General features: G+C 42.3%; 1 protein-coding gene across 4 annotated transcripts in view; it reads right to left on the bottom strand.

The window, feature by feature from the left end:
* The window catches only part of MCF2L2 (MCF.2 cell line derived transforming sequence-like 2), a 155,803-nt gene that overhangs the window by 59,167 nt on the left and 82,094 nt on the right, over positions 1–14,542 (bottom strand). For all 4 annotated transcript variants that reach the window (XM_014587426.2, XM_014587431.2, XM_014587430.2 and 1 more), the window contains exons 5-7: positions 10,070–10,136; positions 8,879–8,994; positions 7,287–7,356 (exon numbers count right to left, since the gene is read on the bottom strand). In XM_014587426.2, the coding sequence (XP_014442912.2) occupies positions 7,287–7,356; positions 8,879–8,994; positions 10,070–10,136 (253 nt within the window). The remainder of the gene's footprint in view (positions 1–7,286; positions 7,357–8,878; positions 8,995–10,069; positions 10,137–14,542) is intronic.

The raw sequence follows: 14,542 nt of genomic DNA on the forward strand, positions 1-14,542 counted from the left end.
CAGTATACAAAATGAGATTTTCCATCCAGTAGAAAGTGTATATTGGCTCAATCAAGGATATTACCAGACATGTTACTATCAACAAATAATTTTCTATTTCTTGCCTCTTATATATTTTGCTTTTCTCCCCCCTTGATTTCCTACCTCTCACCCTCTGCCACTTCCCCCTTCTCCCACACTGTCTTTGGTATACACAGTTGTTTTCCATGCCTTTTTCCCCCCACATTTATTGATTTACTAAAGATATTAAATGATTTGAAGACTTTCACTACCAAGCACAGCTGATATATATGTATTTAAGAACACGTGTCTGACTTTAGATGTAAACCTCAGTGAGTAAAGTGAACATACTATAAAGTAGCACCTTGCTGGGGCTATAGAGCTTACTGCAGTCATTAAATAGGTTGTTTTTTTGTTTTGCTTTGTTTTGCTTTGCTTTGTTTTGGTGAGGTTTTTGCTATAGGGTGTGTGCACTCGCCAGAAAGACAAGAGAGAGACAGAGACAGAAAGCGAGAAATCACCCCCCAGGGGGGATGGCCATGCCGCAATCCCTTCTCCTCCATTCTCCTCTCGGGATCTTGGGCATGCATGCACACGTGCCCGGTGTGAGTTTAAGCCACCAGGTCTGGGACTTGAACCGCGGTTGACTACATAGGAGTCCAGCGACACAGCCATTACGCTAACTGCTGGTCCCACCATTCTTTGTTTTTTGATCTTCGCCATTCTGACTGGGCTTATGTGATATCTCATTGTGGGCCTGCATCTTTTCTCTTCCCTTCTGGTAATGTGATGTATGATGTATAATATTTGCATATTTTTGAACCATCCTTGCATCCCTGAGATAAAGCCTACCTGGTCATGGTGTATAATCTTTTTATTTTATTTATTTAGTTTTTAAAGAATTATTTTATTTAACTTTATTTATTATTATTATTTTTCAGTTTGATTAGAGAGAGACAGAGAAAGAGAAGGAAAGTGAGATAGCACGCCATCAGGTCCGGGACTCAAACCTCAGTCGGCCATGTGGGAGTCTAGTGCCTTTAACCACCATGCCACTTGCCGGCCCCGTGGTTTATCATCTTTTTAATGTGTCATTGGACACAATTCTCTAATATCTTGTTGAAAATTTTTAGTCGATCATGGTCTAAGTCCTGGACCTGGCCGCTTGCTTTCTTACTCTCTCTCTCTCTCTCTCTCTGTTCCTCTCTGGTCAAACTAAAATAAATAAATAAATAAAAATAAATAAAGTTAAATAAAATAATTCTAAAAAGTATAAATATAAAAAGTTTTTAAAAAAGAAAGAGTTTGAGTAAAATGGGGGTTAGCTCTTCTTTAAAAGCTTTGTAGAATTCAGAAATGAAGTCATCAGGACCTGGGCTTTTCTTTGTTGGAAGACAGTTTATTACTGATTCAATCTCATTGCTTGGTATGGGTCTATTCAGGCTTCCTATGTCTTCCTGATTCCATTTTGGTAGATGATATGCGTCCAGAAATTTGTCCATCTCATTCAGGATTTCTTATTTGTTGCGTACAGTTGCTTGTAGAATTTTCTTATGATCTCTTGAATTTCTGTTATGTCTGTTGTGATATCGCCTGTTTCATTGCTGATATGATTTATCTGGTTCTTTTATCTGTTCTATTTAATTAGCCTTGCTAATGGTGTGTCAATTTTGTTTTTCTTCTCAAAGAACCAGCTTTTGGTTTAATTTTTATTTAAAGATTTTATTTAACTTTGTTTATTTATTTACTTAAATTTAACCAGAGAGGGACAGAGCGACAAAGAGAGAGAGAAAGTGAGAAAGCAAGCCACCAGGCCAGGAACTCAAACCACGGTCGGCCATGTGGGAGTCCAGTGCCCTTAACAACCACATCACTCGCCCCATTTAATTGATTTTGTTTAGTTCTTTTATTCTTTGTTTCATTTATTTCTGCTTGAATGTTCATCTTTCTTTGCTCTCTCTCTTTTTTGTTGCTGTTTTTGTTTTTCAAGTTCCCTGACGTGTGTTGTTAGTTGTCTATTTGCCACCTTCCCATGTTTTTCTTGTGAGCACCAATTGCTATAAATTTCCCTCTTATGAATGCTTTGGCTGTATCCCATAAGTTATGGAAACTTGTGTGCTTGTTATCATTGGTTTCAATGAATCTTTTGTTCTCTTTCCTACTTTCTTCAGTGCTTGTGAGGTCATTCAGGAGTAGGTTGTTTACTTTCCATGTGTTGTGAATTATCCACTTCGAGTTTAATTCCAATGTGGTTGGAGAAGATGCTGGGTATAGTTTCAATAGCTTTGAATTTGTGAAGGCTTGCTTTGTGCCCTATCATGTGGTCAGTCTTTGAAAATCTTCCATGAGGGAGGTAGAAAATGTACACTTGGTGTTGTTGAGCGAAAAGTTCTATAGATGTCCCTCAAGTCCACTTAGTTTATGGTATTGTTTAGATCCTGTATCTCTTTGCTTATTTTTCGTCTGGATGAGGCAGCTGGGTGCTGAGGTCCCCAACAATTACTGTGTCACAGTGTATTTCTGCCTTTAGGTCTAGGAGCCTTTCTTTCACATATTTGCGTGCTCCAGTGTTGGGTGCATAGATGTTTATAATTGACAGATCTTCTTGTGAGTTAGCTCTTTTGGTTCTATATAGTGTCCTCGTGTTTCTGCATTGATTTCTGGCCATCCGATGAACCACAGAGGTATGACTTAGTGAAGAGAGTTAAGTCACTGAGCTCCGGGTTTTAGAAACCAACCTAGAGGAAGCTGGGATGCGCCTGTTGTGATATCGCCTGTTTCATTGCTGATATGATTTATCTGGTTCTTTTATCTGTTCTATTTAATTAGCCTTGCTAATGGTGTGTCAATTTTGTTTTTCTTCTCAAAGAACCAGCTTTTGGTTTAATTTTTATTTAAAGATTTTATTTAACTTTGTTTATTTATTTACTTAAATTTAACCAGAGAGGGACAGAGCGACAAAGAGAGAGAGAAAGTGAGAAAGCAAGCCACCAGGCCAGGAACTCAAACCACGGTCGGCCATGTGGGAGTCCAGTGCCCTTAACAACCACATCACTCGCCCCATTTAATTGATTTTGTTTAGTTCTTTTATTCTTTGTTTCATTTATTTCTGCTTGAATGTTCATCTTTCTTTGCTCTCTCTCTTTTTTGTTGCTGTTTTTGTTTTTCAAGTTCCCTGACGTGTGTTGTTAGTTGTCTATTTGCCACCTTCCCATGTTTTTCTTGTGAGCACCAATTGCTATAAATTTCCCTCTTATGAATGCTTTGGCTGTATCCCATAAGTTATGGAAACTTGTGTGCTTGTTATCATTGGTTTCAATGAATCTTTTGTTCTCTTTCCTACTTTCTTCAGTGCTTGTGAGGTCATTCAGGAGTAGGTTGTTTACTTTCCATGTGTTGTGAATTATCCACTTCGAGTTTAATTCCAATGTGGTTGGAGAAGATGCTGGGTATAGTTTCAATAGCTTTGAATTTGTGAAGGCTTGCTTTGTGCCCTATCATGTGGTCAGTCTTTGAAAATCTTCCATGAGGGAGGTAGAAAATGTACACTTGGTGTTGTTGAGCGAAAAGTTCTATAGATGTCCCTCAAGTCCACTTAGTTTATGGTATTGTTTAGATCCTGTATCTCTTTGCTTATTTTTCGTCTGGATGAGGCAGCTGGGTGCTGAGGTCCCCAACAATTACTGTGTCACAGTGTATTTCTGCCTTTAGGTCTAGGAGCCTTTCTTTCACATATTTGCGTGCTCCAGTGTTGGGTGCATAGATGTTTATAATTGACAGATCTTCTTGTGAGTTAGCTCTTTTGGTTCTATATAGTGTCCTCGTGTTTCTGCATTGATTTCTGGCCATCCGATGAACCACAGAGGTATGACTTAGTGAAGAGAGTTAAGTCACTGAGCTCCGGGTTTTAGAAACCAACCTAGAGGAAGCTGGGATGCGCAGGGGTCAAAGCCATGCCAAAATCCAGTTCCATGGGCCAGGTAAGAGTCAGGGAGAGACAGCCTATACTCTCTGCCAGGCTATGGGTCCTAGAAACCAATATTGAACCAGCCGCTGGGGAGACATCATTGAATGAGAAAGTCCTGGTCCCTCGCATCTTAGTGTCTATGCCACAGTCACCCAGAAGTGACACAGGCGAAGACGCTGGTCTGCCTGACTCACAGGAGGCACTGAGAGGAGCCAGTTGGTGAAGAGTCCGCCAGTACAAAATCCTTTTGAGAAAGAATGCACCATAACCAGAAATATATAAAAGTACTCAGTTTCTCTCATCACCTTATAGAATAAATCAGGATATAAAATTGCTACCAAAAACTCACATTCACACAAGGAGACATGGCTGCTTTTGGATTAAGACTGTGGGCCTCGGTGGTAAATGGCTTAGGTTCTGTTCTTGGCTTCATCAGTCTTTCTAACGGATGAAGACGGGGGTCAGTTACCTAACTTTCCCGGCCTTTAGTTTCCTCATCTGCTAAGTGGGCTTATAACAGTAGTCAACTACGATGATTACTGTGAGATTAAATGGGATGATGTATAGAAGAAACCTCTTTTTTTTCCTTGAAAAGAGGTTTTTGCTATAGGGCATGTATGCTCGCCAGAAAGACAGAGAGAGAGACAGAGAGACAGAAAGGGATAAATCACACACACACACACACACACACACACACACACACACACACCACCCCCCGAGAGGATGGCCATGCTGCCATTCTCCTCCATTCTCCTCTCGGGATCTTGTGCATTCATGCACATGTACCCAGTGTGAGTTTAAGCCACCAGGTCCGGGACTCAAACCGCGATCAACTACATGGGAGTTCAGCAACATAGCCATTATGCTAACTGCTGGTCCCACAAAATAGTTCTTGACATTTGTAGTGTGATGAGTGTGAAATACCACAACACACTGCTAAACCTATGCTAGTCATCCAGGAAGGAATGGGATCAGAGGACAAGAGAGTTTCTCATACACCTTGAGTTCTGCCACTTAATGAGAAGCCCTGAGGAGGCTGAGAACTGAGGTGGGGCTAGGACGGGCTCTGAGGCTGAAGGTTGTTTCTCCTTTCAGTCAGACCCTTGAAATACAGGGGCGGGGGGGGAGGGGAGTTTGCTTTCATTTTATCACTAGTTTTGTTCTTAGATTTATCAGCTATGATTTGGATATTTAAATTTTTTTAAGGTGTTTGACTTGTCTTGGGCTCATGAAAAGAAAAACAAGGAGAAGGTAAATGAAGGCGAGTTGCAAAGAAGGAAGAAGTAGGAAAGAGGAAATTTCGGCGTGGTGCTGAAGGTGCTAGACTGCCACATGGCCCACTGAAATTTAAGTCCTGGATCCGGTGGCTTGCTTTCTCACTTTCCCTCTCTCCCTCTGGTACCCTATAGCAAACTGAGAAATAATGATAATAGTAAATAAAATTAAATAAATAGTTCTTTCAAAAGAAACAAAAAGCTCATGAAAAATGGAATTAAAGTATGAGTTTATTTTCATTCAAAAATTTTTCAAAACTATGTGCATAGTTTTTCTTTTGTTTTGGAGAGGTTTTTGCTATGAGGTGTATACACTCTCCAGAAGGAGAGAGAAAGAGAGACAGAAAGGGAGAAATCACCCCCTGGGGGGATGGCTGTGCTGCAATCCTTTGTCCACTCTCCTCTCGGGATCTTGGGCACGCATGCACATGCACCTGGTGTGAGTTGAACTGGGTTCGACCGGGATTTGAACCGCAGTCGACTACATGGGAGTCCAGTGACAAAGCCATTACGCCAACTGCTGGTCCCACAGTTTTTCATAATACTCAGTTTCATAATATACATTTGAAGACCTCACAGAGAGAAAGCCAGGGTCATCTTTGTGGTCACCCTTTGGGGCACGGAAGTGCCTGCAGAGAGTGATGCTGGGAAGGACACTTCTCTGTGCCAGGTCCCACTAGCCCAAAGAGGGAAGAAGTCTGGGTGGTGAGGAAGGCGCTGGGCTGGAAGAATGGCGTTGGGGAACAGGAACATCACGGACTGTGCTAAGCATAAAACAAGTTGCAGATTTAAACATTTCAAGTCAGGGGCCGGCAGGGGGCGTAGAGGTTAAGGCGGCTGGGTCCCACGTGGCCAGCTGTGTGGCTGAAGTCCTGGACCCAGTGGCTTGAAACCCATGCCGGCCACATGTACGTGCGTGTCCAAAATCCTGAGGAGAGAAGGGGAAAAGGGATTGTGGAGTGGCCATCTCCCCGATTGGAAGGATAGAGGGGTTCTCATTTCCCCTCTCTGTAGTAAGCACACGCGTCATATAGCAAACTAAACAAACAAACAAACAAAAATCCAAACCATCCTTGTGCTTTAAAAAATAAAGTGGGGGGGCCAGATGGTGGCACAGTTGTCACACAACCAGAGCCACGTGGAAAAAGTCACGGGTCTGTGTCCCAGGGAGCTCCTGGGTATGCTGGGTGCCACACGCACGCATGCACGCACACACACCAGCGGGCCAGGCTGTCAGAGACTGGGGGCGCAGCATGAGGACTCTGAGGTGCCCGTCTCTGCCTCCCTCTGTCTCTCTGTCATGGAAAAAAGTCTAAGTAAGTAAGTACAAATACAGAAGAAAACATATTTCCTGGGATTTTTAGTTTAACACCAATACTTCTCATAAGAGAACTAATGCAGCTTTAGCGTGAGGCTTGGGGCCCTCTGTCCGGCTCTTGCCGTCAACATGCCTCGCCCTTTCAGAAGATCGTTGGTTTGGGGCATGAGTGTCCAGACTCCCATCTCGCTGGGATGTGCGGTTATGCCTACCTAGGAGTGTGAGCTCGGACTAGAATCCTCCTCATGCTACATGAAGAGAGACCAAGCTGGGAAGCCAACCCTACTGCAAAGGACTCCTGTTTCTCATGTGGGCGACAGAGAGAGGGCCTTCCCTCAGCGACTTCCGAGTACACGGCACCACCCAATCACCACGGCACACCCACTGTAGAACTTACCTTGCAGCTGAGCCTGCACAGCGGACAACACCTGCGTCCCCCCGCCCGCCTGGGCCACCCTTCTCTGCTCCTCCAAGCTCATCCTGACCAGATCTCCCAGGACGGTGACTATGACGGGCGTGCTAATTCGCTTGACTGTGGTCACTTCCCAATGTATACACACGTAACGCCGTCATGTACACCTTGAACACATGGGATTTTAGGCAAAGCGTACTTTCATAAAGTTGGAGGGTGGGGTGGAGGAAAACAGACCGTCGGTGTCTCCGTGTGCCCTCACCACTCACACTCCACTCACGTGGTTAATGTGATTTACTTGGGGCTCAGACTTACTTGCTTGAGAAAACAATGCGCCAGGGCTTCTGGGTTTTCAGCGCACTTTTCCAACTCTTTAAGAAAAGTCCTGGGGAGAAAAAAATGTAACAATGTCTTGATTTTTACATGTATGGGTGTTACTTCTTTTTTTTTTTTTTTTTTTAAACAAGAATATCACATAAGCTTTTCTGTTTGTTTTGTTTTGTTTTCTATAGGGCATGTGTGCTTGTCAGAGAGACAGAGGGGGAGAGAGAGGGAAAGTGAGAAGTCATCCCACCTTCCAGGGATGACCACACCACAATCCCTTCCCCTCCATTTTCCTATTGGGATTTTGGGCATGCATGCACATGTGGCCGGCGTGTTTTTTAAGCTAATAGGTCAGGGACTTGAACTGCTCAGCCGGTCACATGGGATCCAGCTGCCTCAACTACCACACCACTGGCTGGCCCCAAATCACATAGGTTTTAAGAGATGCCTAGAAAACGACGTAGCAGTTATGTGATTGGACTCTCATGTGGCCGACCATGGTTCAAGGTCTGGACCCAGTGGCTTGAAACTCATGTGCATGCACACCCAAGATCCTAGGAGGAGATTGGACGAGAAGAGATTGTGATGTGGCCATCCCCCCTGGAGGATGACTTCTCACTTTCCCTCTCACTGTCTCTGTCTCTTTCTCTCTCCAGCGCGTGCACACGCCCTAAGGCAAAAACCTCTTAAAAAAAAAAAAAAAGAAAAAAGCATTCCAAGGCATTACTCTGAAGCCACCGCAGCTGCTCTGAGAATGCTAAGCACGAGCTTAGACCGACTGGACCGTGTGACGCTCATGCGCCCAAGAACCTCTGCGATGGCTGCTGCTAACACCCGCGAGAGCTGACTGCAGGGCAGGCATAGCTAAGTGCTTCTCAAATAGTATCTCATTTACTCCACCAAACTCGGCATGGCAGGCTTTCAAAAGTGTGAACCTGAGCTCCAAGGCGCTGAGCGACTTCTCTAGAGAAAGTGGCAGGAGGGTTCGGCTTCAGTCTGGTGTCTTGTGCATAGACAGGGCTGGGTTGGTAAACGGTGTGGGGAAACTCGCCCAGCGTCCTTCTCTCTCCACCGATCAGCGGTGTGGGCTTGATGCCATCACAGTGAGTAGAGGCGATGGAGAAGCGGCAGTTTCCTCACGTGTGAGTAAGAGTGGGAGACGCTTCCCTGAGTCACTTCCTCCTCCAGTTCTGGGGAATCATTACCCAAGAAGCCCTGCGCTGCCAGGACTACTCCTCTGACCAGGTGACGTCTCCTACACCCTCCTTCCCAGCATCCTCCATGCCGACAGGACCTCGGTCACCCTCGCACCACAGTGTGGAGCACAGAGCCTGGAGCAGAGGCCCAGTAAATGCTGGTGCGGCATGAGGAGACGAGCTCAGGGACACACCGCTGAACGACACTGGTGCCTGACACAGCTCCGCGCTCCACGGAGGCCTTTCCCCCTCTCCCTCAGAGACCCCGGGAGCTTCTCCCTCCTTCTCACACTCCTGCCCTGACCCAGCCCACTGACCCCAAACCACCTGCTCAGGCCCAAAAACATTTAACATCATCTCCAAGTTCCAAGCTTTAGAAATGCACACCTGTGGTGAAATTCATAGAGCTCTGCAATGTTCCCAAACAGGAGATCCTTGTTATTCTGAAGAACATCTGGAATCAGATGCTTTAGCCAGATAAAATCCATTGGAGTGATATACCCCTGCGGAGGTGGAAACGAGCAGGTTTTACAGATAGAAACACGTGAGAGAGAATCCGAGTGAGCTACTTCAAGATCCAAAGTCTTACTAAAACGACCGGGGCCTACAGGACACACGGCCCCTGGAAGCCATTCTAGCACATACTTCCTTTGGGTAGGCCAGCAGGTAGGGTGGTGGCTAAGGCATTGGACCCCACGTGGTCAACCACACAGTTCAAGTTCTGGACCAGTGGTTTGAAAAACACGCCAGACACATGTGCATGTGTGCCCCAAATCCTGAGAGGATAAAGGAGGAAAAGGAATCACCGTGTGGTCATCCCCCAGGGCTGTTTTCTCACTCCCCCCCTCTTTCTGGGTCTCTCTGATGAGTACACTTACCCTATGGCTAAAAAAACCCTCTAAAACTTAAAAATTCTGTATGTATGCAAAATTAAATAAGAAATAGTCTTCCCTTATGAAAGTATCAAAAGCATGTGAATTCTAATATCCTTTGTGGGTCAGCATATGTGAACCTCATTGGTCATTCCTGAAATAAATACGAACTGGCGCAATTCTTTGGAGTGAAGAATGTTCTTATCCTGGGGACCAGCAGATGATGTGGTGGCGGAGGTGCTGGACTTCCACACGGTCAACCGTGGTTCAAGCGCCTGGCCTCGAGGCTTGAAAATGATACTGGGTGCACGTGCGTGTGCGCCCAAGATCCCGGGAGGGAAATGGAGGAGACGGAATTGTGGTGTGGCCATTCCTACAGGGCATGAGTTCTCACTTTCCCTCTCATGGTCTCTCTCTGGTGAATGCATGCACCCTATGGGGGGAAAAAACCTCTAAAAAATAATAATCGTCTTATTCCTACTGGCAAGGACAATGAATAAGAAGTCAACACAGATATACAAACGGCTGTCACTTTTATGGAAGATGCCCAGTGAGCACTAATCCAACAGAGTGACACTTGCGGTATTATAAAAATCTGAAACTTGGGGGGAAACTCTGGAGACATTTGGCAACTAATTTTCTGTCTGTGCAACAAAACTTTTCCAGCTTGAGTATATGCTCAATACCCCCACCCCAATCTACTTACATCAATTATGCTCTTAATTTCTTTAATATAAATCTCTTCGGTCTCAAGCAAGTCGCGGATAATGCGCCTGGGTCACAGCAGCAGGTGGGGCGTTGGAAGAGAGAGATGGAGGCAGAGCGTGCTTTAGGACTCTTAGAATAATGCTCGCAACGCAGTTCCCTCAGCGGCAGCACGTACATTCTGGCCAGGTCTCTGTTCTACTGAACACCCAGAGGTAGCGCTGCACAACAGCATGTTCTACTCACACTGGCATCGAGGATAAGCGTTAGGGTGAAAGGACTCAACATCCATACGTAGAGCCAGAAACTGACCTGTCCTCTGAGTGGGCCATACAGCGTGGGGGGCAGAAATACCCAGTTTGGATCCTTGCTGAAGGAAAGTCTGACTCCCACATTGTATTAGGTCAGGAACGTCACGACTCATTTTTGCATAGAAAAACACATCGTGACTCTCCTGATGACCCAACACCTGTGGGCTCCTAGATTTTCTCTGCAGTTTCTGATGTCTCGTTGTTCTTTAACCCGCTGATCTTTAGCAAGCTCTGTCTGTCTGGCAAGCGCATGCGCCCTATAGCAAAAACCTCTCCAAAAAAAAAAAAAAATGAGGCCAATGAACATATCCGATAAGATGGAGCTCAGGCATTTTTTAAGTGGAAAGAAAAAAAAAAAAAAATGAGGCCAATGAACATATCCGATAAGATGGAGCTCAGGCATTTTTTAAGTGGAAAGAAAAAAAAAAAAAAATGAGGCCAATGAACATATCCGATAAGATGGAGCTCAGGCATTTTTTAAGTGGAAAGAAAAAAAAAAAAAAATGAGGCCAATGAACATATCCGATAAGATGGAGCTCAGGCATTTTTTAAGTGGAAAGAAAAAAAAAAAAAAATGAGGCCAATGAACATATCCGATAAGATGGAGCTCAGGCATTTTTTAAGTGGAAAGAAAAAAAAAAAAAAATGAGGCCAATGAACATATCCGATAAGATGGAGCTCAGGCATTTTTTAAGTGGAAAGAAAAAAAAAAAAAAATGAGGCCAATGAACATATCCGATAAGATGGAGCTCAGGCATTTTTTAAGTGGAAAGAAAAAAAAAAAAAAATGAGGCCAATGAACATATCCGATAAGATGGAGCTCAGGCATTTTTTAAGTGGAAAGAAAAAAAAAAAAAAATGAGGCCAATGAACATATCCGATAAGATGGAGCTCAGGCATTTTTTAAGTGGAAAGAAAAAAAAAAAAAAATGAGGCCAATGAACATATCCGATAAGATGGAGCTCAGGCATTTTTTAAGTGGAAAGAAAAAAAAAAAAAAATGAGGCCAATGAACATATCCGATAAGATGGAGCTCAGGCATTTTTTAAGTGGAAAGAAAAAAAAAAAAAAATGAGGCCAATGAACATATCCGATAAGATGGAGCTCAGGCATTTTTTAAGTGGAAAGAAAAAAAAAAAAAAATGAGGCCAATGAACATATCCGATAAGATGGAGCTCAGGCATTTTTTAAGTGGAAAGAAAAAAAAAAAAAAATGAGGCCAATGAACATATCCGATAAGATGGAGCTCAGGCATTTTTTAAGTGGAAAGAAAAAAAAAAAAAAATGAGGCCAATGAACATATCCGATAAGATGGAGCTCAGGCATTTTTTAAGTGGAAAGAAAAAAAAAAAAAAATGAGGCCAATGAACATATCCGATAAGATGGAGCTCAGGCATTTTTTAAGTGGAAAGAAAAAAAAAAAAAAATGAGGCCAATGAACATATCCGATAAGATGGAGCTCAGGCATTTTTTAAGTGGAAAGAAAAAAAAAAAAAAATGAGGCCAATGAACATATCCGATAAGATGGAGCTCAGGCATTTTTTAAGTGGAAAGAAAAAAAAAAAAAAATGAGGCCAATGAACATATCCGATAAGATGGAGCTCAGGCATTTTTTAAGTGGAAAGAAAAAAAAAAAAAAATGAGGCCAATGAACATATCCGATAAGATGGAGCTCAGGCATTTTTTAAGTGGAAAGAAAAAAAAAAAAAAATGAGGCCAATGAACATATCCGATAAGATGGAGCTCAGGCATTTTTTAAGTGGAAAGAAAAAAAAAAAAAAATGAGGCCAATGAACATATCCGATAAGATGGAGCTCAGGCATTTTTTAAGTGGAAAGAAAAAAAAAAAAAAATGAGGCCAATGAACATATCCGATAAGATGGAGCTCAGGCATTTTTTAAGTGGAAAGAAAAAAAAAAAAAAATGAGGCCAATGAACATATCCGATAAGATGGAGCTCAGGCATTTTTTAAGTGGAAAGAAAAAAAAAAAAAAATGAGGCCAATGAACATATCCGATAAGATGGAGCTCAGGCATTTTTTAAGTGGAAAGAAAAAAAAAAAAAAATGAGGCCAATGAACATATCCGATAAGATGGAGCTCAGGCATTTTTTAAGTGGAAAGAAAAAAAAAAAAAAATGAGGCCAATGAACATATCCGATAAGATGGAGCTCAGGCATTTTTTAAGTGGAAAGAAAAAAAAAAAAAAATGAGGCCAATGAACATATCCGATAAGATGGAGCTCAGGCATTTTTTAAGTGGAAAGAAAAAAAAAAAAAAATGAGGCCAATGAACATATCCGATAAGATGGAGCTCAGGCATTTTTTAAGTGGAAAGAAAAAAAAAAAAAAATGAGGCCAATGAACATATCCGATAAGATGGAGCTCAGGCATTTTTTAAGTGGAAAGAAAAAAAAAAAAAAATGAGGCCAATGAACATATCCGATAAGATGGAGCTCAGGCATTTTTTAAGTGGAAAGAAAAAAAAAAAAAAATGAGGCCAATGAACATATCCGATAAGATGGAGCTCAGGCATTTTTTAAGTGGAAAGAAAAAAAAAAAAAAATGAGGCCAATGAACATATCCGATAAGATGGAGCTCAGGCATTTTTTAAGTGGAAAGAAAAAAAAAAAAAAATGAGGCCAATGAACATATCCGATAAGATGGAGCTCAGGCATTTTTTAAGTGGAAAGAAAAAAAAAAAAAAATGAGGCCAATGAACATATCCGATAAGATGGAGCTCAGGCATTTTTTAAGTGGAAAGAAAAAAAAAAAAAAATGAGGCCAATGAACATATCCGATAAGATGGAGCTCAGGCATTTTTTAAGTGGAAAGAAAAAAAAAAAAAAATGAGGCCAATGAACATATCCGATAAGATGGAGCTCAGGCATTTTTTAAGTGGAAAGAAAAAAAAAAAAAAATGAGGCCAATGAACATATCCGATAAGATGGAGCTCAGGCATTTTTTAAGTGGAAAGAAAAAAAAAAAAAAATGAGGCCAATGAACATATCCGATAAGATGGAGCTCAGGCATTTTTTAAGTGGAAAGAAAAAAAAAAAAAAATGAGGCCAATGAACATATCCGATAAGATGGAGCTCAGGCATTTTTTAAGTGGAAAGAAAAAAAAAAAAAAATGAGGCCAATGAACATATCCGATAAGATGGAGCTCAGGCATTTTTTAAGTGGAAAGAAAAAAAAAAAAAAATGAGGCCAATGAACATATCCGATAAGATGGAGCTCAGGCATTTTTTAAGTGGAAAGAAAAAAAAAAAAAAATGAGGCCAATGAACATATCCGATAAGATGGAGCTCAGGCATTTTTTAAGTGGAAAGAAAAAAAAAAAAAAATGAGGCCAATGAACATATCCGATAAGATGGAGCTCAGGCATTTTTTAAGTGGAAAGAAAAAAAAAAAAAAATGAGGCCAATGAACATATCCGATAAGATGGAGCTCAGGCATTTTTTAAGTGGAAAGAAAAAAAAAAAAAAATGAGGCCAATGAACATATCCGATAAGATGGAGCTCAGGCATTTTTTAAGTGGAAAGAAAAAAAAAAAAAGCCAAGGTGCTGATCAGTGTGCGTAGTGCGACTATCTATGTGAAAGTGCGTGTCTGTCTCCATGTACGTTGACTACGTGTGCTCAGAATGGGTACAAGAAACGCAGGGCAGTGTTAGCAGCGGTGGCCTCTGGAGCGCCCGGGAAGGTGCATGTCCACATTTTGCTCTTCACTCTTCTGTGACGTTTTCTTTAAAAAAAAATAATAGTGGTTAAGGCACTGGACTCCCACACGGCCGAGCATGGTTCCAGTCCCAGACCTGGAGGCCTGAAAATCATGCTAAGCGTGTGTGCATTTGTGTCCAAAATCCCAGGAGGGAAACGGAGGAGAAGGGATGGTGGGGTGGCCATCCTCCTGGGAAGGGTGATTTCTCACTTTCTCTGTTACTCTCTCTGGTGAGTGCGCGTGCCCTATGACAAAAACTTAAAAAAGAAAAAAAGGTTTTCGAGACATTTAAAAGTGCAAAGTTGCTGGAAGTACTGACACGTAAAGCCCGGTGGAGAGACAGAAGCAAACCATACTTACATATTTCACAGCTCAATAGTTATTCTTAAGCAAAATGAGCTTTTTTTTTTTTTTTTTTTTTTTTTGGTGGTTTTTCTGTATAGG

Source organism: Tupaia chinensis, unplaced genomic scaffold, assembly GCF_000334495.1.
Source record: "Tupaia chinensis unplaced genomic scaffold, TupChi_1.0 Scaffold000212_1, whole genome shotgun sequence".
In the NCBI taxonomy this organism is placed as follows: domain Eukaryota; kingdom Metazoa; phylum Chordata; class Mammalia; order Scandentia; family Tupaiidae; genus Tupaia; species Tupaia belangeri.